Raw genomic sequence first — 20688 nt, 5'->3', positions numbered from 1 at the left:
CTCTTTTCTGTGGACAAATAAAGGTAATCACACTTTGTAAAAACCCTCTTTTCAATACAATAGACTGAACTCCTCAAGGAAAGCCAATAGATAGGAGAACATTCAAAACCAATATTAGAGATAAAATTCTATGACAGCCTTGGTCTGTTTACAGAGTGTGTTTTTTGGTGGATTCAGCTTTTTAAAGCTGATCTTTCAGATAATGGTTACTTGCCACCCTGGGGACATGGAATCTGTTCTCCCTTCTAGTCCTTATGGTCCAATTCGATCTTATGAAGTGTGACCTTTTGAACACTGCCTTACAGCCCTGAGGATTATCAGTTGAATGTAATGCGTGAGTCTGGGGTATAGAAAGCCACCCCCCTCAGAGGGCTTGTCCTAAGCCTGCACTCAGGTAGACTCTGGGATGCTGTCTGTTTTCAGGGAGGACATGCTGAGAATGCAGTTTCTGACTATTGGGTTGACACACTTGTGGGTGGCGACAGAATTGTGAAATGCAAGACCTGTTCTTGGAAGCTTTTGTATTTGGCCTATAAGACTAACGCGCTAGAAACAATGAGTAGAAGACAGCCTGTTTAATGACCACACAAGGCTTGTTTATGGTAAGAACTGAAGATTTTGAGGGAAGTTACACAGGTGGTGCTAGTGGTAAAGAACCCACCTGCCAATGCAAGAGACACGAGACGCAGGATTTGGTCTCTGGGTCAGGAAGATCCCCTGGAGAAGGGAATGGCTACCACTCCAGTATTCTTGCCTGGAGAATTCCATGAACAGAAGAGCCTGAAGGGCTACAGTCCACGGGGTCGCAAAGAGTTGGACACAACTGAGCAACTCGGCACCACTCACACTGGAGTCAGGAATTTAAGGGGTGAAGGTTAGGTCATGAGGTGAAGCATTTTAGGTCATGAGGTGAAGCATTTAAAGATACAGTGGTGAAGCTGGCTAGTTCAGAACTCAGATTGTTTGCTGGGGAGGGGTGGTTTTATTTTTTAAACATTTATTTATTTGGCTGCATTGGGTCTTAGCTGTGGCATGTGGGATCTTAGTTTCCCAACCAGGGATCGAACCTGTGTCCCCTGCATTGGAAGGCAGATTCTCAACCACTGGACCACCAGGGAAGTCTCCAGGAATAGTTTTAAATACAAGCATTGAAAAATCTTAACAGCATCTTCTCCAGTCCTTTTCACCTGAGAGTTGAAAGGCCATGAGGCTGATGGTCTGCAGTAAACTGTTGTGAGCCTGGATTGAGGGTTGCCCTTGAAGGGCATGCAGTTTAGAGCTTAGGTGCTAGGGTGCCTTGTGAGAAACTATGCAGGATGAGACAGCTTCCCAGGGAGGATTTAGTTGAGGAGCATGAACTTTTGTGTTCAAACTGTAGCACTGCCTGGGAACTTGGCATGGTTGTCCTTGCCATTGAAGAAATAATTCTACACACTCACTTTTTGGGTTTCTGAGTCCTCTTTCACTTTCCCACTCCCCCCAACACACACACATCTTCCATCCCAATTACTGTGTTAGTACTAAGAAACGATCAAGTGTTATCCTTTCCAGGGCTATTTGTATTTTAACTGGGACGAAAATTTCAAGAGAGAATATTGCATCTAAAAAGTAGTTTCACATCTGTGTGACTTCAAGGTTACGAAGGGTAAAAGAGCCATCTTTATGTCCTAGAATCGGGGTGTCTGAGAGCAAATTGAAGTGGGGAGAACCTGAAGTCTAAGAAGAGGATGTCATCTCCCTGGGGCTGAATAGCACTTGTTTGTTAATCAGTGAATGAATTGCTGACTAAGGCTCAGGGTTAGGGGGGGCACTGTGTTTACAGAAAGAAGAGAAAAGACAATAGAAATAGACCCCGTCAAGGAGAAAATAATATGACTTGATGACTGTGATCCCAAGATGTGAAGGGGAGAGCATTAAAAAAAAAAAAAAAAAAAATCATACATATAAAATCTCATTGCTTGGGAGAGTCCCCCTGATGGAACCAGGAAATTGGAAAAGTCCTATGTGTAATCATCTGGGCACACAACTATCATTTTTAAGTCAGTACAGCTGACCCTTGAAGAACATGAGTAAATCTACTGATAATTTATAGTCACCCCCACCCCTTATCCAAGGTTCCTCCACATCCAAGGATTCTACCAACCATGGGCTATGTGGTACAATAGTATGTACTATTGGAAAAGAAATGCATGGATGGGGACCCATGCAGTTCAGACCTGCTGGTTTTCAAGGGTCAGCTGTACTTAAATCTGCCTCCAATTCACCTGTTTATAAGTTACTCATATGAGTTGCTGTCCTGCTTCCTGCTTCTCCCTGAAGTTTTCTGTCCAACTTTTCCTCTCATGTCTGAGTGTCTGGGAACATGGCAGAAAAAGTGAGGCTCAGTCTGAATCGTGGGGCTCAGTCTGAATTGTGTGTGCCTTTCTTACCAAAGGACTCAAGGAACTCTTTTCCTTCTCTTACTTCACTCTTAACTCAAAGTTAAATTTGTCACTTTGAAATTTCCTTAGGAAAAAATTTATTAGTTTTTTAAAATATGCTTTTGTTTGGAAAGCTTAGAGTGACTTTCAGTTTTTGCTTCTCTTTTGCATGGAATATGCTGCCCTTGGTTATGGAGAGGTAACAGGATGCCTCCCGAAGGCATTCATTCCTCCTTGCTCTGATGGTATAAAGCTCCTGTCTGCTGCATACCAGGGGTCTGTGTTTGTGAGGCACTTGGAAAACACTGCAAGCTGCAGAGAGTGACCACGAATAGCAAACTTAATTTGGTCTAATGTGTTTTGGCTTGCTTGACCTCACCAGAATAAAAATGTGCCTGTTTCAATTATTGTATTGGAGTTAAAAAAAAAAATTCTAGAGGCATTTATCTCATTGGAAGAACCTTGGGATCGCTTTAGCAAAGGTTTAAGTCCATGTTTAATGTCAGTTAGGTTTGAAAGATGTTTAATGTACAGCTTCAGTAGCAGATTGGGTTATTGTGAGTTCTGAATTTTAAGAATCTGAGTTACTATTTTTCTCTTGCTACTTTTTTTTTTCTAGACGATTGGCTGGCAACGACCTTTCTTTTATCCACCCAAAGGCCTTGTCGGGGTTGAAAGAACTCAAAGTTCTGTAAGTAATGCAATTTTAGAGTTTCACAGCTGGCTGTGTATTTTCTTTTTGCGTAGTCAACATGCTTGGAGCTAGGTTAAGCACAGTTTCTTTAGGTTCAGGATTAAAAGATTTAAGGAGAGGCCAATGGGTAGTGTGGGAGGCTAGAGGGTGATTTAGGCAAACTTGGGTCTAGATAACAAAAGTTAACGTCTAAATAATAGGTATTCTGACCTCCGGTGCATTACAGTTGAATGTTAGGCTTTATGTGTAGCTAAAGCATTGAATCAAAATCATATTTAAACTTCACTGGCAAGCTTTGTTTCAACTTCTCTCCACCCCCTGCCATTGTCTCTACTTTTGTTATATTAATAGCTATAAGAATTTTGAGTTTGATGACCCTAAAGGCAAAAAGGCTTACAAGAGCTCCAAATGGTAAAAATCATTTTAGAACTAAAGGAAATTGAGGTGCCTATGATTTACATAGCCTGTGAGGGATCAGGAAATACATTCCTGGCAGTGGGCAGGAGCTTGGAGGTTGGCAGATTGGAGAGCGGGTGAATCGACTACCAGCCCCATTTTGCTGCTACCTCTCTGGATAAGCATCTGTAAGTCACTCAACCTCTCTGGTTCAGTGAGTTAGATGGGCCTTTTTCCATTCCATTCTGTGGTGGTGATTCTAATCAGGTAGTCATTTTATTAATGTGACCAGGAAGGGCATTAGGCAAAAATAGCAAAGACTTCATTTTCATTACTGATTTATACCTCCATTCTCCAGGTTGGCGATAATTAGATAATCAAAGCTTTAGTTCTGCTTCAGCCCTGTATTCACTGAGGACATGGCCACTGTTCATAAGAGTTCAGAATCTGCTGTCCTCTTTGCAGGATTGTTGTTTTCTAATGTCCATGTTTCTGGACTCTGCTTTCTTCCAGATGCTTTTTTTCTGGAATAACGCTTTATTCCAGGCAGTAGGGATTCTAGTGGGTTTGCTTGCTCTGTTGTTGTTTAGTCACTAAGTCCTGTCCAACTCTTTTGCAACCCTGTGAACTGTAGCACCAGGCTCCGCTGTCCATGATTTCCCAAGCAAAAATACTAGAGTGGGTTGCCATTTCCTTCTCCAGGGGATCTCCCTGACCCAAACCCACTTCTCCTGCATTGCAAGTGGATTCTTTACCACTGAGCCACCAGGAAAGTCCTTACCTCCCAGTTAACCTGTTATATGTCCCAGTTAACACTCATGGTACCTCAGTGATGAATATTAATTAGGGTGTCTTAATTTCCGAGAAAGAGTGACAAAACAATCCCAGATGATCCAGCAGGTCTGTGTTAGGAGATGGCTTGGGACAGCAGTCTATTATATTTCTGGCTTTAACAACAAATGCCTCTTACTCTTTGGCAATTTTCTTATCTTAGATGAGTTCCACCTTGACTCCTGGAAAGATTTTTTTTTTTTTAAAGAAATGGTTTTAAATTCTTCTAAGAAAAAATGGTCACAATTGCTTCTTATTCACTAACCCAAGTTTTCCTTCCAGAACCCTCCAGAACAACCAGTTGAAAACAGTACCCAGTGAAGCCATTCGAGGACTGAGCGCTTTGCAGTCTTTGTAAGTAAACTTTTTTGTTTTCTGTATCCTTGCATCATTAGGAGACCACTCTGACTGCTAACTATGTAAAGAACTGGAATCCTAGAGAAAGAAGAGATGTACCCTCTCATTTAGGATAAAAATGGGAATGACTGGTTGCTGTTACTGAAATGTCCTTTGAAATATCCTATCATCTCCAAGGCTGGGAGAAAGCTACAAGGTTGCATGTGGCAGGTTATTACACTCTCTCTGGAGTCAGGGTTATGTGTGTACTGAAGTCCTGGAGTTTTGTGCCATGACACTGAAGAAACAGCCACAGAGAGGTTTCTGTTTCGGGTGGTAATGATCATTAGAGCACAGTGATTATAGATCTTTATCAGTGGACATTGAACACGTGTAAGGGATGGCAGTTTAATTGCCTGTGTGTCTTCTTGTTTTTTTTTTTTTTTCTGAGGCAAAGTTGGCTTGATGTGGAATATTCAAGATTTCAGCTCTTCAACAACAAGGTCCTGCTATATAGCATAGGGAATTATATTCAATATGCTATAATAAACTGTGCATGCTAAGTTGCTTCAGTAGTGTCCAACTGTTTGCAACCCTATGGACCATAGTCCACCAGGCTCCTCTATCCATGGAATTCTCCAGGCAAGAATACTGGAGTGGGTTGCCATTTCCTCCTCCAGGAGATCTTCCTGACCCAGGGACTAGATTTTAGAAAAGATTGAGAAGCACTGAACTGAACTAACCCGCATCTCTTACATTTCCTGCATTGGCTGATGGGTTCTTTACCACTAGCGCCACCTGGGAAGCCTAATGGAAAAATATATGAAATGTATATGAATAAGAAATATATGTATATATAACTGAATCACCTTTTTGTATACCAGAAGGTAGCACAACAGTAAATCAGTCATACTTCGTTAAAAAGTATTGACTTCCCTGGTGACTCAGATGGTAAAGCGTCTGTCTACAATGTGGGAGACCTGGGTTTGATCCCTGGGTTGGGCAGATCCCCTGGAGAAGGAAATGGCAACCCACTCCAGTACTACTGCCTGGAAAATCCCATGGATGGAGGAGTCTGGTGGGCTATATAGTCCATGGGGTCACAAACAGTTGGACACAACTGAGCGACTCCACCACTTTTCAGTAAAAAAAAGATTTCAGCTCTTGATTTTAACCATGAAAATAGCCACTATTTTCAAAAGCTTTTTCATGTAGCACTTCACTTTATTCTTGTCTGCATTGTTTCACATATAAATGTACGTGTGTGTGTATGTGAACCTGGAGAATGGGAGTCATTGACTCTGTGGTTTGGGTATGCATACCCCAGTGCTTGCTAGAGGGGGGATCAGGTAAGCAACAGTAGTATCAGGGACCTGTGCAAACCCACAGAAGAGTCTAAAGAAACAACCATATTTATGTTAAATAGACAAATATTTATTCATAACTAGAATGCATCCATAACTAGAATGTTGTGGACTAGTGTCCAGCCTCCTCGTTCCTGACTTAAAAGATCTAGTTTCTCTGTCTTCAGTGACTAGATTTTAGAAGAGATTGAGAAGCATTGAACTGAAGCATGTGGTTATTGTAGTCTTTTCCCAAGATTAAGAGAAGCTCTTCACGTATTTATCTGTCAGAATATTTATATTGCTCTCAAAAGGAATTCAGATAAGTTCAGATTAATTAGAATTCTGGAACAGGCCTGTCTGGTTTTGAATCCCCACTCTTGCCACTTGTTAGCTGTGTGATGTTGGACAGGTTATTTAAAATTCTCTGTGAGTCGTTTGCTTATTACCTACCATGTACTTTCATGCGTGAAAAGCACTTTCAACAATATATGAGCTGTAGTAAGTTGCTCAATAAACATTTGTAGAATCTATTAATAGTAATCATGGTGATGACTGTTTCATCTGTTCTTTCGATTGCTAGATTACCCAACTTGCCTACCTAGGTGAAGGAATCCTCTGAAAGTAATGAAGAAGTATTCTTTATAACAAGCAATTTCATTGTTTCTTATTCTACTACAGTAGTGAACACAAGTTTGCATTGCTTCAGTTCATGTCCTAATACTAAATACAGTGGGACTAAGGCCTAGTTTCTCGAAGTGTGGCACTTGGACCACCCACAACAGAATCACTAGGGGGATATAGCTAGAATACAGATTCTTGGGCTGTATCCCAGGAGTCATGATATTGGGTCTCTAAAGGTAGGGTCCAAGAAGCTGTATTTTAAAAAATTTACCCTGATCATCCTTGTGTATACAGAAGTTCTGAGAATCACTAAGTGAAAAACTGGAGTAGAGACCTTACTTAGGTGTTCTGGGCTATAAAATTAGGTTGTCACCACATCACATATTTGTATACTAATCTATCCCATAGGTTTTTAAATTGCCCTTTGAAATAACTATTAATGTAAGCATTAGTAGAAATGCAGGTGAGCTAGGGAAGACTTAGGTGAAAATGATTGACCGGCTCGTCCCCTCCACTGGCTAATATAAAATAATTTTTAACTGAACCAAAAGCATATCACTGGAAATTGTAAATTATAGATTACCTTTGACTTTAGGTATTTTGATATTTAATGGGCAGTGAATGTGAAAATGAAAATATATACTAATAAAGCATAACGTATGCTATAAAGGCCAAACTTTAAAATATATCTAATATCATAAAAAAGTATCTAGGGTACTGACCATTTAAGTTCTGGTTTCAATATAAATTTATTGAGGGTAGAAATTTGTTAAGTAGCTCATTTCACCCATATGCCAAGTTATGGAATATAAGAATTTGTCATAACTAATTGAATAGGATTCTGAATAGTTTCTTTTTGTGAACAGATTGGAGTGAGTTCCTTTAAAGAACGTGACTTCACTGCCTCCACACCATTTCTAACCTCAGAGAGAAGTATACAGAGAGAACCATCTCACCTTCCTTGGATCTGAATTCATTAGACATTTTAAGTAGATCTCATTTTCTCTTGCTTCTTCAGAATTGGTTTTTCTTCAGAACCTTCATATAGAATTGTTCTTATTTCCCAAGACTTAATGATCAAAATATTCAATCCTTTTGTCTAGCTGGAAGGCTGAAAAAGAAAAGGCTAAAATCTTTGAATGTTAGAAAAACTACCAAGAAAATACGCAAATAGATTTTTTTCCCTGCTTTGTCATCCTTAAGTGCATTAAAATATACATGACATCTTTGGTAATTTAGGTGGTTTAAAGTATTTTTCACAGAAATCGTAGGTTTTTCCCTCTAAAAGTAATGTTTTAAACCAAGCATATTGTGCTCATCACCACTAAGTGCGTTGCATAGTTTAAGTTATGTCCAAAATTGGGATGGGAGGTTGGGGTAAGGAGAGGAGTTAAACTATTTTTTTTAATAAAGGCACTGAGGCTTTTTTTTTTTTTTTTTTTAAATTCATAGCGTATCAGAAATACAAGGAGCTATATGTCAGGGCTGTTTTATTTAAGAAGGAAACATTCATGGGTTTGTTAGCATAGTGGGTGTAGTGGTCAAGTTAGATACAATTGAAATTCTGTCCTGGTGTAAAACAGTCTTATCAGCACTTGAGTCAGTTTGAAAATCTGATCTTCAGACCTGAATTACATGAAAGATTTCCTTATGGTTTTGAAATAGTGCTTAGAAGGAGCAAAGTTCATTAGGGCTTGAAATTGACCAGAAGTGGTTTGATTCAAGTGGGTGATGATGGCTGTAAAAGCTGAAAGTGAATTGTAGATATTAATGAAAAGCTCACCTAACAGCCCTCCATGAAGCCATGAAAATGGCTAAAGCATTGCCTGAGTAGGATATTTAAATGACAAGTCAGAATTTGTTCTGCTAGAATTTAGAAAAATTTTTTCTTTACAGTCATTCTCACTCACATTAACTATTAAAAGATTTCAATGACTAAATTTCCTAGGTTTTCTACCATAACAAAAGTTCTTAAATATTTTAAACTGGTAACAGAATATAATACTTTAATGCTTATATTATTGGTAAATGAATAGAGAGAAAAAGGGGGAGCTTTTGATTATATAGAACACGTATATGTTTATGGTAGCATAGACATTCATCAGAAAATACACATAGAATTGTTACTGTCATTTCATTTAAGGCAAGAGAAAAAAACTATGTGAGTCTCAGTAAAATATAAAACAGACTTTTGAGAATAGGGAATAGAAGCTCATTTTAAAGACAAAAATAGTAAGGGAATTCAGTCAATACATTGTTAACTGTTTAACAATTGAAGTGCACTTAAATAAAGTAATAGTTATCTTGCCAAATGGAGTTGAAATGGTAAAATAACTTAAGCTACATAATCTCTTCACTTTGTGAGACAGCTAATGCTATTTACTGCCACTATTGAAAGAATTAGGGTTTTTTTTTTGGTCTATTAATTATGATGAATTTTAATAGCGTAGATCATTGGTACAAATGCACACTTTTCTAAGACCATTTCTCTGAGAAACATTGATCTTGGTGTAAGTGCAAATTCATTATATTTCTGGGTGTGCCACCAACACCCATGTGAATTGAGGCATAAGGATTAACCATTGAGTCACCCCAAATCCCTTTTTCTCATTAACTTTTTATTTAAGGTTTCCATTTCCCAAAGTTCTTCCTTTTGATCTCTTATGGCTGACTTTATAATTTGGGGAAATTTTTAACAGAGAAAATTGTGTCTGTGCATTTATTGTTTATAGTTGCTTTGCATAGAAGGTAGTTTCATTACTGTTCTTAGCTCAAAACTCACCTAGTTATCTTGCTCAGTGAAGACCACCCCTTTTCTTTGGTGGGGTGTGGCACAGCATTCGGTGGGAGCCTAAGTGGTGTGTGTAACACTGGACTTTTGTTTAAAAGGCCTGGACAACTTTTCTTATAGTGTTTTTCCACATCTTTTTTCCTTCCAGTTTTATTGAGATATAATTGACATACAGCACTTTATAATTTTAAAGTGTACAGCATAATGATTTGACTTAACATACATCTTATGGAAAACTCAGAGTCAACTTTTTGGCCAACCCAATAATACCCCAGTAAGTTTAGTGAAAATCCATCATCTCATATAGATACTTGAAATAGAAAAAACGTTTTTTCCTTGTGATGAGAACTCTTAGGATTTACCATCTTGACAACTTTCATATATAACATACAACAGGGTTAATTATGTTTATTGTGTTGTACATTTCATCCCTAGTAGTTATTTTGCTTAACACTTACAGAGAGGACTTAATGCCAATGGAGTGTTGTATGTGTGGGGAGCATTGCTCATTATTTTCGTGAATGTTAATGATTATCTCATTATTACAACATAAACAGTTTACACTTTTAAACTATTATGATGCTGAGAAACCGGGGAGGGATCTCAATTTGTGCTTAAAATATAATCCAAACTCCTCACCTGGCCTCCAGGGGTCTGCGTCATCTGGCCCTCATTTGCATCCCATCTGGGTCTCCCTGGTCCCGCCACTCTCTTCCTGCTGTGTTCTAGTCACTAGAACCTTCTGGGAGTTGCTGGGACCACACCAGCTGGTTTCTGCTACTGAGTCTCTGCCCTCACTGTTTGCATTGCCTCAAACACTCCTTGCCCACCTTTCTTGACCCCTTGGTCTGGATCTGTTTATGGTACCTTCTTAGAGATGCTTTTCCTATTCAATACATTTTCAGAAGCTGCCCTCCCCTGCAGCCCCTGCTCATCCTTATCTCAGTACCCTGTTTATTTACTTCATAACACTTTGTAAGCACTTTGTAATCATTTTTCAGTGTGTTAATTATATTATATAATCTTCCTCATGCATGCACCATTTTTACTTTTTTGCGCCTAACAAGATCCTCAGTTTACATGTGTTGAATGAATTGCAGACAGATTAGCTACAAGGAGAATTTAATTGCATGATTTAGTGACATCATATGGTTAATTATATGGTTGTATTTCAGTTCCACCTTATTTATAGAAAATGTACAGATGTCTGAATGTGAAATAAATGTCCTTAATTCCCCTCCACCCAAAATATCTCTCTCTCTCCCTAAATAGAAGTACCTTGAGTCTGTGAAACGTATGCATCTGTGTGTGTGTGTGTGTGTGTGTGTGTGTGTGTGTGTGAACACACTGCTGTCTACTCAGTAAAGTGGATCTGCTAAGCAATTCTGTAGCCAGTACTTTACCAGTCTGTTACATAAAGGATGCCTGTCTCTTCTCAAGGGTAGGTTCTAGAAACTCCATGGAATAAACAAGCCTAAAACTCTTTGTTTCTAAGTGGATTCTTAAGGCAGCTGCTCAGTTTCTGGAGCTCTCCCCTTTATAGTGCTCTTCCAGTTATCTTGACTACCAAAAAGGAAGCTACCATCAGATCCTCACCAGGAGCAAGGGTCTTTGACCTCGACCAGTCTGCCTTTGGGAAGGAGACTGCATCTGGGTCTGGGGCACTTAGTTGGGAGCAGGGGCTCAGCACTTGCATGGAGGAAAAGGGACAATTATGGCAGGATCCGAACCTAGAGCTGCATAGAGAAACTGGAAGCATGAAAACCACTCTGAAGTCAGAACTTCCTGAACTTGAAAGCTGCCAAAGTTGATTTAGTCAAAAACAGGCTGCCATTTTGACCTTGCACCCATTTTGTGTGTTTGTGTGTGTGTGTGTGTGTTCACTAATTTTCACCAAGAGGTCTAAGCCTTTAAGACATGGATTTAAGTAGTGAAGATATATCAACAAGGGATTTGTGAAAAAAATTGAGATTTGCCCAGGGCATGCAGTTCCTCAACATATTAATTACTAGCTTATCTTTGTGTTTAAAAGCAGTTATTCCAACAATTATGCCTGATTGCATCAACACTAACATTTAGGACTAGTTTTCTCAGATTTTCAGATGGGAATTTAACTTTTAAAAATGAGTAATCCTACTAGTAAAGTGTCCTTAGTTCCAAAATTTTGGGAAAAATTGAAGTGACTCAAAAGCCACAAGCACAATAAGGATTGTTGAGAATCTAATGAAATTGTTTGTTGATACAGAAAAAAAACTTTTTAAAATTATGTTCTTTTTCCCCTTTGGTACCAAGTCAGAATAGCAATTTAATTTAATATCAAATATTTTATTTGTAAGTAAAGTAGTTTATTTGCTCAGCCTAGTTTCTTCTTGTTTTTCTGTATTTTTGATAAAGTGCCTTCTGTAACATAAAATTCAAGCTTGAGATTTATGGTTCCTTTCTTTTTCTTTTTTTGAGAATTGCAATTTAAGTTTTATCTGGGGCAAAATGAGGACTGCAGCCCCTAAGACAGCACCTTGAGATATATATATATATAAGCATGTCTTTCTTTCATACAATTATGCTTAGCCAAAAATTCAGATTTTTACACATCTCTTTATTATGAAGGAAGGGAAACAACTGACTCTCACATCCTGGTCTTAGAAACATTAGATTTGGGAAGAACTTCTAGTAAAATGAAAGAAATCAAGAATGCGGTGGCTATGGTCATTTTTGTAACTTATTTTTTTTGGAACTCTGAGTGGTTGTGTGACTTGGCTTGACTCATTCCACTAGAATCGTTGCTGAAGGCGGTTGTTGTTTCTGTCAGGCGTTTGGATGCCAACCATATCACCTCGGTGCCCGAGGACAGCTTTGAGGGGCTCACTCAGTTGCGGCATCTGTGGCTGGATGACAACAGCTTGACGGAGGTACCAGTGCATCCGCTCAGCAACCTGCCCACCCTGCAGGCGCTGACCTTGGCACTCAACAAGATCTCCAGCATCCCCGACTTTGCCTTTACCAACCTGTCCAGCCTGGTGGTTCTGTAAGTATCTACCCTTTTTAACACCATATATTTGTGTTAAATTGGGGGCAGAAGCAGAGTTCTTGTGGAAAATTGTTTTGAAAGAACATCACTGAATTGTGTTCTTGGAGAGTTGGTGTTTGGGGAAGCTGCCTTTTTTACAAAATTACATGTGCTGACTTTTTAAAATACAGATCAGGATAATTTAAAAATGAATGGCTAATGAGAACAGTTGAATCTAAGTTAAATGGCCATTTGTAGTCAGGAGAAGAAAGTGGGTCATGTAGCAAACCCTTGTATGGCTTTTTGTGTCCCAGCTGTGCATTCAGTGATAAAAGAAGCAGAATTCTTTTGGAGACGCGCATAGAAAACAAGTTTCAGTGATATTTCATGTTTCTTTACCAACTTGTCTATTCAAGGAGTATGTGAGTCTCTGTTGTTTTTAATCTTCGAAAACTTGAACATAATTAAGTGGCATTTCTTGTAAAATCTGTTTCTAATTCTTCCTTATGAAGCTGACATTTGCCCCACCTCCTCATGGGAGAATTCATCAAAGTTTCACTTCATATAATTAAAAGTGCATCAGAACTTTAGTTTTGGGTAACTTCTCAAGAATCTTCCATGTGTGTAACCTTTCTGCCCTAGAGCGATGTTTCTAACACAGGAGGTTCAGTGAATCTGAGTTTGTACAGTGTTTATCAAGAGATATCTACTCAATGCTGTTTGTTTTCTATTAGTGTTGCAGTGTTCAGCTGCACCATTCCTTTAAGCACTACCAATTTTGACATCTAAACATGATAATAGTTGCTACTAGGTCATGAGAAAGTCATGCTTTTTTCTATAGACATCTTCATAACAATAAAATTAAAAGCCTGGGTCAACACTGTTTTGATGAACCTGATGCTTTTTTCCATAGGCATCTTCATAACAATAAAATTAAAAGCCTGGGTCAACACTGTTTTGATGGACTTGATAACCTGGAGACCTTGTAAGTTTATTTCTGCTTTGGATAATTACATTTGAGATGTTGATGGTGCAATTGGGCATTTCACTGCAGAAAAAAGTAATGGTCTTGAGTTCAGCTCATTATTAATTTGCTATAATAATTAATTTGTTTTAATGTACGACTAAAGTCTTGCCTTCAGCTAACACAGTCATGAAAGCTAATCTAGGTTTCTGGTTAAAAAGTTGCACAAGAATGAGCTTGATATTTCTTCCAAAAGGACATGGTAAAAACAGCTGAGTTTGCCAAGCTATATACCATTTCAGAAATTTTGGTTCTTTTATAATGTATGATAGACAGTTTTGGAACTTGGAACCTTATAAAATTGATTCTGGAAAAGCTGGTTTGTTTCTTTGTTTTCTCCATGATCTCAGCTGTCTTGCTAATTGTTAACAGTGGGCTTGAATACTGTCTCAACTTTTATCTGCTAAATGCAATAAAAGGTTTCCATTTTGCTTAGGATACTTTTGTTGTTGTTTCTGTTAGAGCATTTGGGAATTCTGGCTGTTTCAACTGTCCACTGTACCATGATATGAGCAAAAGACATGACGCAGCTGTGTGTAAACAAGACTAGGACATTTATATTTGTTGTTTTGATTTTATTAGTGGCCTTTATTAGGAGATTTTTAGTATTTCCCATTGTGGTATAGTGAATGATTCAGAGAATGTCCCAGCTAGATGGTTAAGTAACACCTGATTGAAATGTTTAGGGTTTGTAATATCAGTATTTTGTTTAATTGACTTTTTGGTTAACTGTTAATCAATGAGAAGACTTAAAATCTTTTAGTACTTTATTAATTCACTTTCCTGTTTAAACCACTAAAGGATATAAACATCAGTGGATATTTGAAAGTGAAAGCTCTTGAAGAACTGATAAACCCAGTTCTTCTTTCCTAAGTATATAAATGCCAGTGGAAAAGAAGACTGGGCCAGCCTTTTGATCCTAAACTGTGTATATTATTCCAATTATATTAAAATTAAACATTTTCTTCCCAGTTGATTTTTTTAATTTACCACTTTTTTCTATGTAGTAAAGGAGAATAAAATAGGTCTCCAAGGAGCTGGGTGTTTGTTTATTTTCATTCTGAAATCAGTCGCTGATCATATGTGAACATTCTCTCTAGGTTAAATGAAATGAAAGTTTAAATACACTCAGAATTAAGATTTTTTAAAAGTACAGATCACTATGGCTATTCTCTCTCCTAATTAATGCAACTTTTTCAACAATTTTTAACGTACTTGAGTACTGTAGTTGTATGAACCCATCTTAGTCCTTCTCCTTATCCTGCTGATAGTAGGGCTGAGGTCAGTCAGCTACCCACCCTCATACCAGAATTTTACTCTAAACCTCAAATAGAAACCTCAGTTTCAGGCTATTGTCATGTATAAATGGATAGTCAATACATTCTATTTTATGGAAAACTGCCATTCAGTTGATTTGTTTATTTAATGCACCAGTAATATGTGATTCTGAGAATTCTTTGAACTTTTAGAGTTGTTGACTTAAAGCATCATTATCCTTCAATTAAAAATAAGTTTAAAAAATAAAAAAGACACTAAAATCCCAATATTTTTATGGTAAATTAAGTGAAATAAAGTTGTAAAAAATGTTTAAAAGTGAAGAATTAAGATTCTTTTCTGTATTCAATATTTAAGAAAAAGTGTAAATTTAATTAAATGGAATGACAGTTGTTGGCAAAGAAAGATTACCATCCAGAGGATGTGATTTAAAATATATATATTTATTTATATCAAATTGCCTTATAAATTGTGACCCCTCTTCAGTGTGCTTACATATTTTCCTAATTTTTTCTAGGGACTTGAACTATAATAATTTGGGGGAATTTCCTCAGGCTATTAAAGCTCTCCCCAGCCTAAAAGAGCTGTGAGTATTGCTTTCCTCTCTCTATGCCTTAATATCCCTAGAACTCACAATTTAGACAGTGAGATTTTAGAACATTGTTGTTCCATTGCATGTTCCATAATACACACACACACACATATAATGATACAGACTGGATTATGTCAGCTAACCTGGACAGTTTTGAGCATATATTACTGTGTAAGTCTGGATTCTAGTGAAACAAGCCATAACATATAGTCTCTGCTTTGTGGGAGCTGTGGTCTTGGTCCCATTGAGGAGGCTGACTATGTAAGACAGACAAAGAGTAGTCTCTAGGTGGAAATAAATGCTGAATGAATAGGATCAATAAATCACTCCAGAAAAAGACCTCATTGAGGCTTGGGGTCATTGGAAAAGACATCACCAAAGAGAAGGAATTTGACTGGACTTGAAAGAATGGAAATGTTTAGATAAATGAGAGATGAGGGGGCATTTTAGATGTTGGATTTGTCAAGGTCAGAGATAAGAATGCCCATGGTATAATTGAGATTGTGTGTCATCAGTTGATGGCTAATATTCCGAGATGCGTTGCTTAAAAACTAAATGGAGGCAATGATGAGAGGGATTTTGAGGTTAGAGTACCTATGATTCTTGCAGTCTAAAGTTCTTTGAGGATGAAGCAAGCTAAAAGTATATAAGAGAAAGAAAGTGAAGTCGCTCAGTCGTGTCCGACTCTTTGCGACCCCGTGGACTGTAGCCCGCCAGGCTCCTCTGTCCATGGGATTCTCCAGGCAAGAGTACTGGAGTGGGTTGCCATTTCCTTCTCCAGGGGATCTTCCCAACCCAGGGATCGAACGCGGGTCTCCCGCATTGCAGGCAGACACTTTATCGTCTGAGCCACCAGGGAAGCAATAATAGGTTAAGCAGTGGGTTTAGAGAGAATTAGGTATGGTCCTGGAAAAGATGAGCTGGAATTAAAAATTTGGTTTCATCACATTGTTGAAATTTTTATGTAGTTGTTAATGTAGTTGTTATTAGTTATATTTTATATACTACTGAATAGTAATAGATATTTGGGTTTTAACTTATTTCACAAGAGGATAAGCATTTCAAAATATTTTTCTTCTATCTTTGTAGGTTATTTCATAGTAATTCTATTTCTGTTATCCCTGATGGAGCATTTGATGGTAATCCACTCTTAAAAACTATGTAAGTAGTTTGAAATTTTCTTTTGATATGTAATCATGTAAAGCAGTGTCTGTATAAGGCTAAACATCTGGATGAAGAATGAAAATTCAGGCTGTTGGATATATTAACTTTGTGAACATAGATTGAGTGTTGAAGTGCTTGTGAACACATGGAAACTTTGTTTTTTTGGCTATTTTTACAGACATTTGTATGATAATCCTCTATCTTTTGTGGGGAACTCAGCATTTCACAATTTGTCTGAACTACATTCCTTGTAAGTATTATAGAAATTTAAAAACAACCTGAATATTTATACCATTGCTTTAATGGAAAACTAGAATTTATTATTAGAACTCCAGAAAACAGTATCTTTTATTTTCTTTGCCTTGGGTGGAAATCCAAAAGACAGTTCCCCAAATTTACAGTGGTTCTTATTTATTCATGAACACCTGGTCAAAATGATCACATTTTCAGAAACTAATCTTCTTTTTAGGTATAGTGGTATTGTAATTTTAAGCGGGTTCAAAAATAAGTTTAAAATATTATCTATGAAATTTCTTTATTTTAAATCACTTTTTCTCTCACAATTTCTTAAAGAGTCATTCGTGGTGCAAGCATGGTGCAGCGGTTCCCCAACCTGACTGGAACTGTCCGTCTGGAGAGTTTGTAAGTGTGGCTCTTTGAAGCGAGGGTGTGTAAAGATAACACAACACTGGCCTGCTAGTAGGTTGCCAGTGCTTTTGGTGATGATAATGAGTTAATGTTGATTCCTACATCCTTGCTTTGTGAATATCATGCATAGAGATGGATGGTATTGGGTTTGGAATCAGTCAACTCAGGTAGAGTTTTGCCTAGTATGTGGAGGTAGAATCTGCAAAAGTCTCTGAGAATATAAGGCAGTAAGTAAGCACCAGATTAGAAGCAGTGCTTTAGGAGTTCAGAAGTGGAATAGTCCATGTAAGCTATCAGAAAAGGCTTTATGGAAGAGGTGAAATGCTTCAAAATTGGATTTCACCGAGCTGGGTCTTTTATTTAGAAAAGCAAGCGTTAGTGAAATGGGGAATACTGAAAATTACTTGAGTATGGCATGCATGCCATCACTTCATGGCAAATATATGGAAAAAACAATGGAAACAGCGAGAGACTTTATTTTTGGGGGCTTCAAAATCACTGCAGATGGTGACTGCATCCATGAAATTAAAATATGCTTGCTCCTTGGAAGAAAAGCTATGATCAACCTAGACAGCATATTAAAAATCAGAGACATTACTTTGTCAACAAAGGTCCATTGAGTCAAAGCTATGGTTTTTCCAGTAGTCATGTATGGATGTGAGAGTTGGACTATAAAGAAAATTGAGTGCTGAAGAATTGATGTTTTTGAACTGTGATGTTGGAGAAGACTCCTGAGAGTCCCTTGGACTGCAAGGAGATCAAACCAGTCAATCCTAAAAGAAATCCTGAATATTAATTGGAAGGACTGATGCTGAAGCTGAAACTCCAATACTTTGGCCACCTGATGCGAAGAACTGACTCATTGGGAAAGACCTTGATACTGGAAAAGAATGAAGGTGGGAGGAGAAGGGGATGACAGAAGATGAGATGGTTGGATGGCATCACTGACTTGATGGACATGAGTTTGAGCAAGCTCTGGGAGTTGGTGATGGACAGGGAAGCCTGGCGTGCTGCAGTCCATGGGGTCGCAAAGAGTTGGACACAACTGAGCAACTGAACTGAACTGATAGCCTGCGTGTGTGCTCAGTTGCTAAGTCATGTCCAGCTCTTTTGTAACTCCAGGGACTATAGTCCACGAGGGTCCTCTGTCCATGGGATTTCTTTGGCAAGAATACTAGAGTGGGTTGCCATTTCCTTTTCCAGGGGATCTTCCCCACCCAGGGAATGAACCTGCATCTCCTTCATCTCCTGCATTGGCAGGCAGATTCTCTACTACTGAGCCATCTAGGAAGCCTAAGTATGACATACAGATGATCAAATATAGCTAGACTTGTTTATAATAGTATGGGGAATGATATGGAGAAATTTGGAAAATTGTTGGGCTTTTAATTTTAAAATGACAAACCTTGAACACTGATCTTTGGTTATGGTGGAGCTTCTCAATGGGTGGCCTATGACTAGTTTGCAGGTGGATGTAAGATCTTGATGACCTCAGCCCTCCAGAAGCCACGTGGGGTCTGACGTGGCTAGGGTCTCTGCCACAGGGACCACAAGTATGCTGCATAGGTTACAATTTTCATGTGTGCCAAAGTGTAAGAAAAGAAGTCAGGAAGCATTGAGCCAAGGAGTTTAAATTCAACTCTCAAGGCAGGTTGGAGATGTTAAAAATATTGGATGAGGTGGTGTGAAGAGGGTAAGAAGAGAATACTAGAGCTAGAATAGTGAGGAGGCCATGGGAATACTCTACTTTGCTAAATGAGCACATTTAGCTATGAGAGTTCTGTGTCTTCAATCCATCCCTGGAATTCCTCCGTATGGCCTGAGATTCCTCCATCCCTGTCTGCATCATTTCATCCTTGATCTGCATAGTAGCAGTAAAAATGAAAAGGGTCAGATGCTGAGATCTACAGAAGAAGATAAAACAGAAACTGATGGTTGAGTGCAGATGGGGACATAGAAAGGGAGGATGGATTACTGGGCTGCCCCCCACAGGTCTTTAGGGCCTGCACTTGCCCAGCTTCAAGACTGGAGAAAGAGCCCAGTGTCAGCAATAGAGACATCAGTGGTTTAATGAATGGGGGGAGCTTACATGTCTGAAGCAGGATCCTGGAGCAACACCCCACCAGCGCCCAGCTGACAGGACATGATGCAGTTTTTGCTCCCCAGGGTGGTGGAGGGGAAGGGGAGATTACCAGTTATATTGATAGGAATAGACATCAGGTTGGCTCATCCGTTACCAGGGAAACCAGCAGAGGGGCACGCCCTTCACTGTCCCAGGCCTAGGACAAGTATGTAGGAAGGCCAGTTATGTGAGTAGCATGTAGGTGAAGCAGGTACTGGTTGGGCTGGGATGATACAGAGAGCAAGAGAGCAGCCATCTTGAGGGGCCTGATCATACAGGGATTAAAAGAAAATTTCAGAATATTGAGTCAGGTTGATTGAAATAGTAGACAGAATCAAGATTTGGGGGTCAGGATAATAACTTAGTTTCAAATATTTTGGGTGTGAGGGGGTGACAGACTTGCAGGTGACCATAGTCAGCTATAACTATGGATTTGTTTTTTTCTGTTGAACCACATGAGAACTCAAGCTTATCCTCTGGACACTATGAACATCTTATCACAAAACTTTTCTGCATTAGAGGGTTCATTCCTTTTCCCACGTTAGGGAGTAGTTAGGCAGTGGGATACATAGACTATGGTCCATATGGAAATATGTGAACATGTACTTTTCTCTCTGAGAATAGCATTTTGTTTATCATCTCAACTTGAATCATTTCTTAGACAAACAATGTTTCTCCACAGGACCTTGACAGGTACGAAGATAAGCAGCATATCCAGTAATTTGTGCCAGGAACAGAAGAAACTTAGGACTTTGTAAGTTGGATTCCTCTTCCCGTCTCCTGCTTTTCTTTTATGTATTTCACATAGGTTGAGTTTTGTTTTTAATAAACTGTTTTCATTGGGTGACATTATGGTATAATTATTTAGTTATTTCTTATTCATTCCCTTCATGGAAATGAGCAGGTATTCTGGTATCCCCCTAGGTAGGTAAAGTTTATTTGAATTTTGTTTTACAGTTAGTGTATATCTCCCATCTTGTGACTCTACTTTGAATAAAGTGAAACCATACTGGGCTCTTTCTTGATTTCTTTTCTTTTATCCTGACCCCTCATCCTTATTCTAGTTGCCCCAGGGTAGTTACCTCTCTGTATGCAGCTCTTTCACCATAACCTGAGTAAGAGCCCAAATCTTTTTTGGATTGGGAACCAACTAAGCAGTGGAGCTTTCCAAAATCTCGAAGCTGCCCTGAAAATTAAAAGTAAATAAAACATGTAAAAATGTCACAAAAACAGTTAAGTTACTAAGTTGTGTTCAGTGGCAAGAGATACTAACAAAATAAGTGACTGACCAAGCAAGCAAGTAATTAAATGGTGTCATGGGGTATCAAACACAATGATATCATTGAGGGAAAACTGCACTGGGATTAACAGAGCTAACTGGTCCCCATTTTTTATTTAATATAAGTATTTTTTAAAATATG

General features: G+C 38.5%; 1 protein-coding gene across 1 annotated transcript in view; it reads left to right on the top strand.

Moving 5' to 3' along the window:
- The window catches only part of LGR4 (leucine rich repeat containing G protein-coupled receptor 4), a 102226-nt gene that overhangs the window by 69306 nt on the left and 12232 nt on the right, over positions 1-20688 (top strand). The window contains exons 3-11 of the mRNA XM_061151039.1: positions 3040-3111; positions 4624-4695; positions 12245-12460; positions 13356-13427; positions 15259-15327; positions 16423-16494; positions 16676-16747; positions 17071-17139; positions 19950-20021. Coding sequence (XP_061007022.1) covers positions 3040-3111; positions 4624-4695; positions 12245-12460; positions 13356-13427; positions 15259-15327; positions 16423-16494; positions 16676-16747; positions 17071-17139; positions 19950-20021 — 786 coding nt within the window. The remainder of the gene's footprint in view (positions 1-3039; positions 3112-4623; positions 4696-12244; positions 12461-13355; positions 13428-15258; positions 15328-16422; positions 16495-16675; positions 16748-17070; positions 17140-19949; positions 20022-20688) is intronic.

This window comes from Dama dama, chromosome 1 (assembly GCF_033118175.1).
Source record: "Dama dama isolate Ldn47 chromosome 1, ASM3311817v1, whole genome shotgun sequence".
NCBI lineage: Eukaryota > Metazoa > Chordata > Mammalia > Artiodactyla > Cervidae > Dama > Dama dama.
The sequence above is the reverse complement of the archived record's forward strand: the minus strand, read 5'-3'. Positions and strand labels throughout refer to the sequence as shown.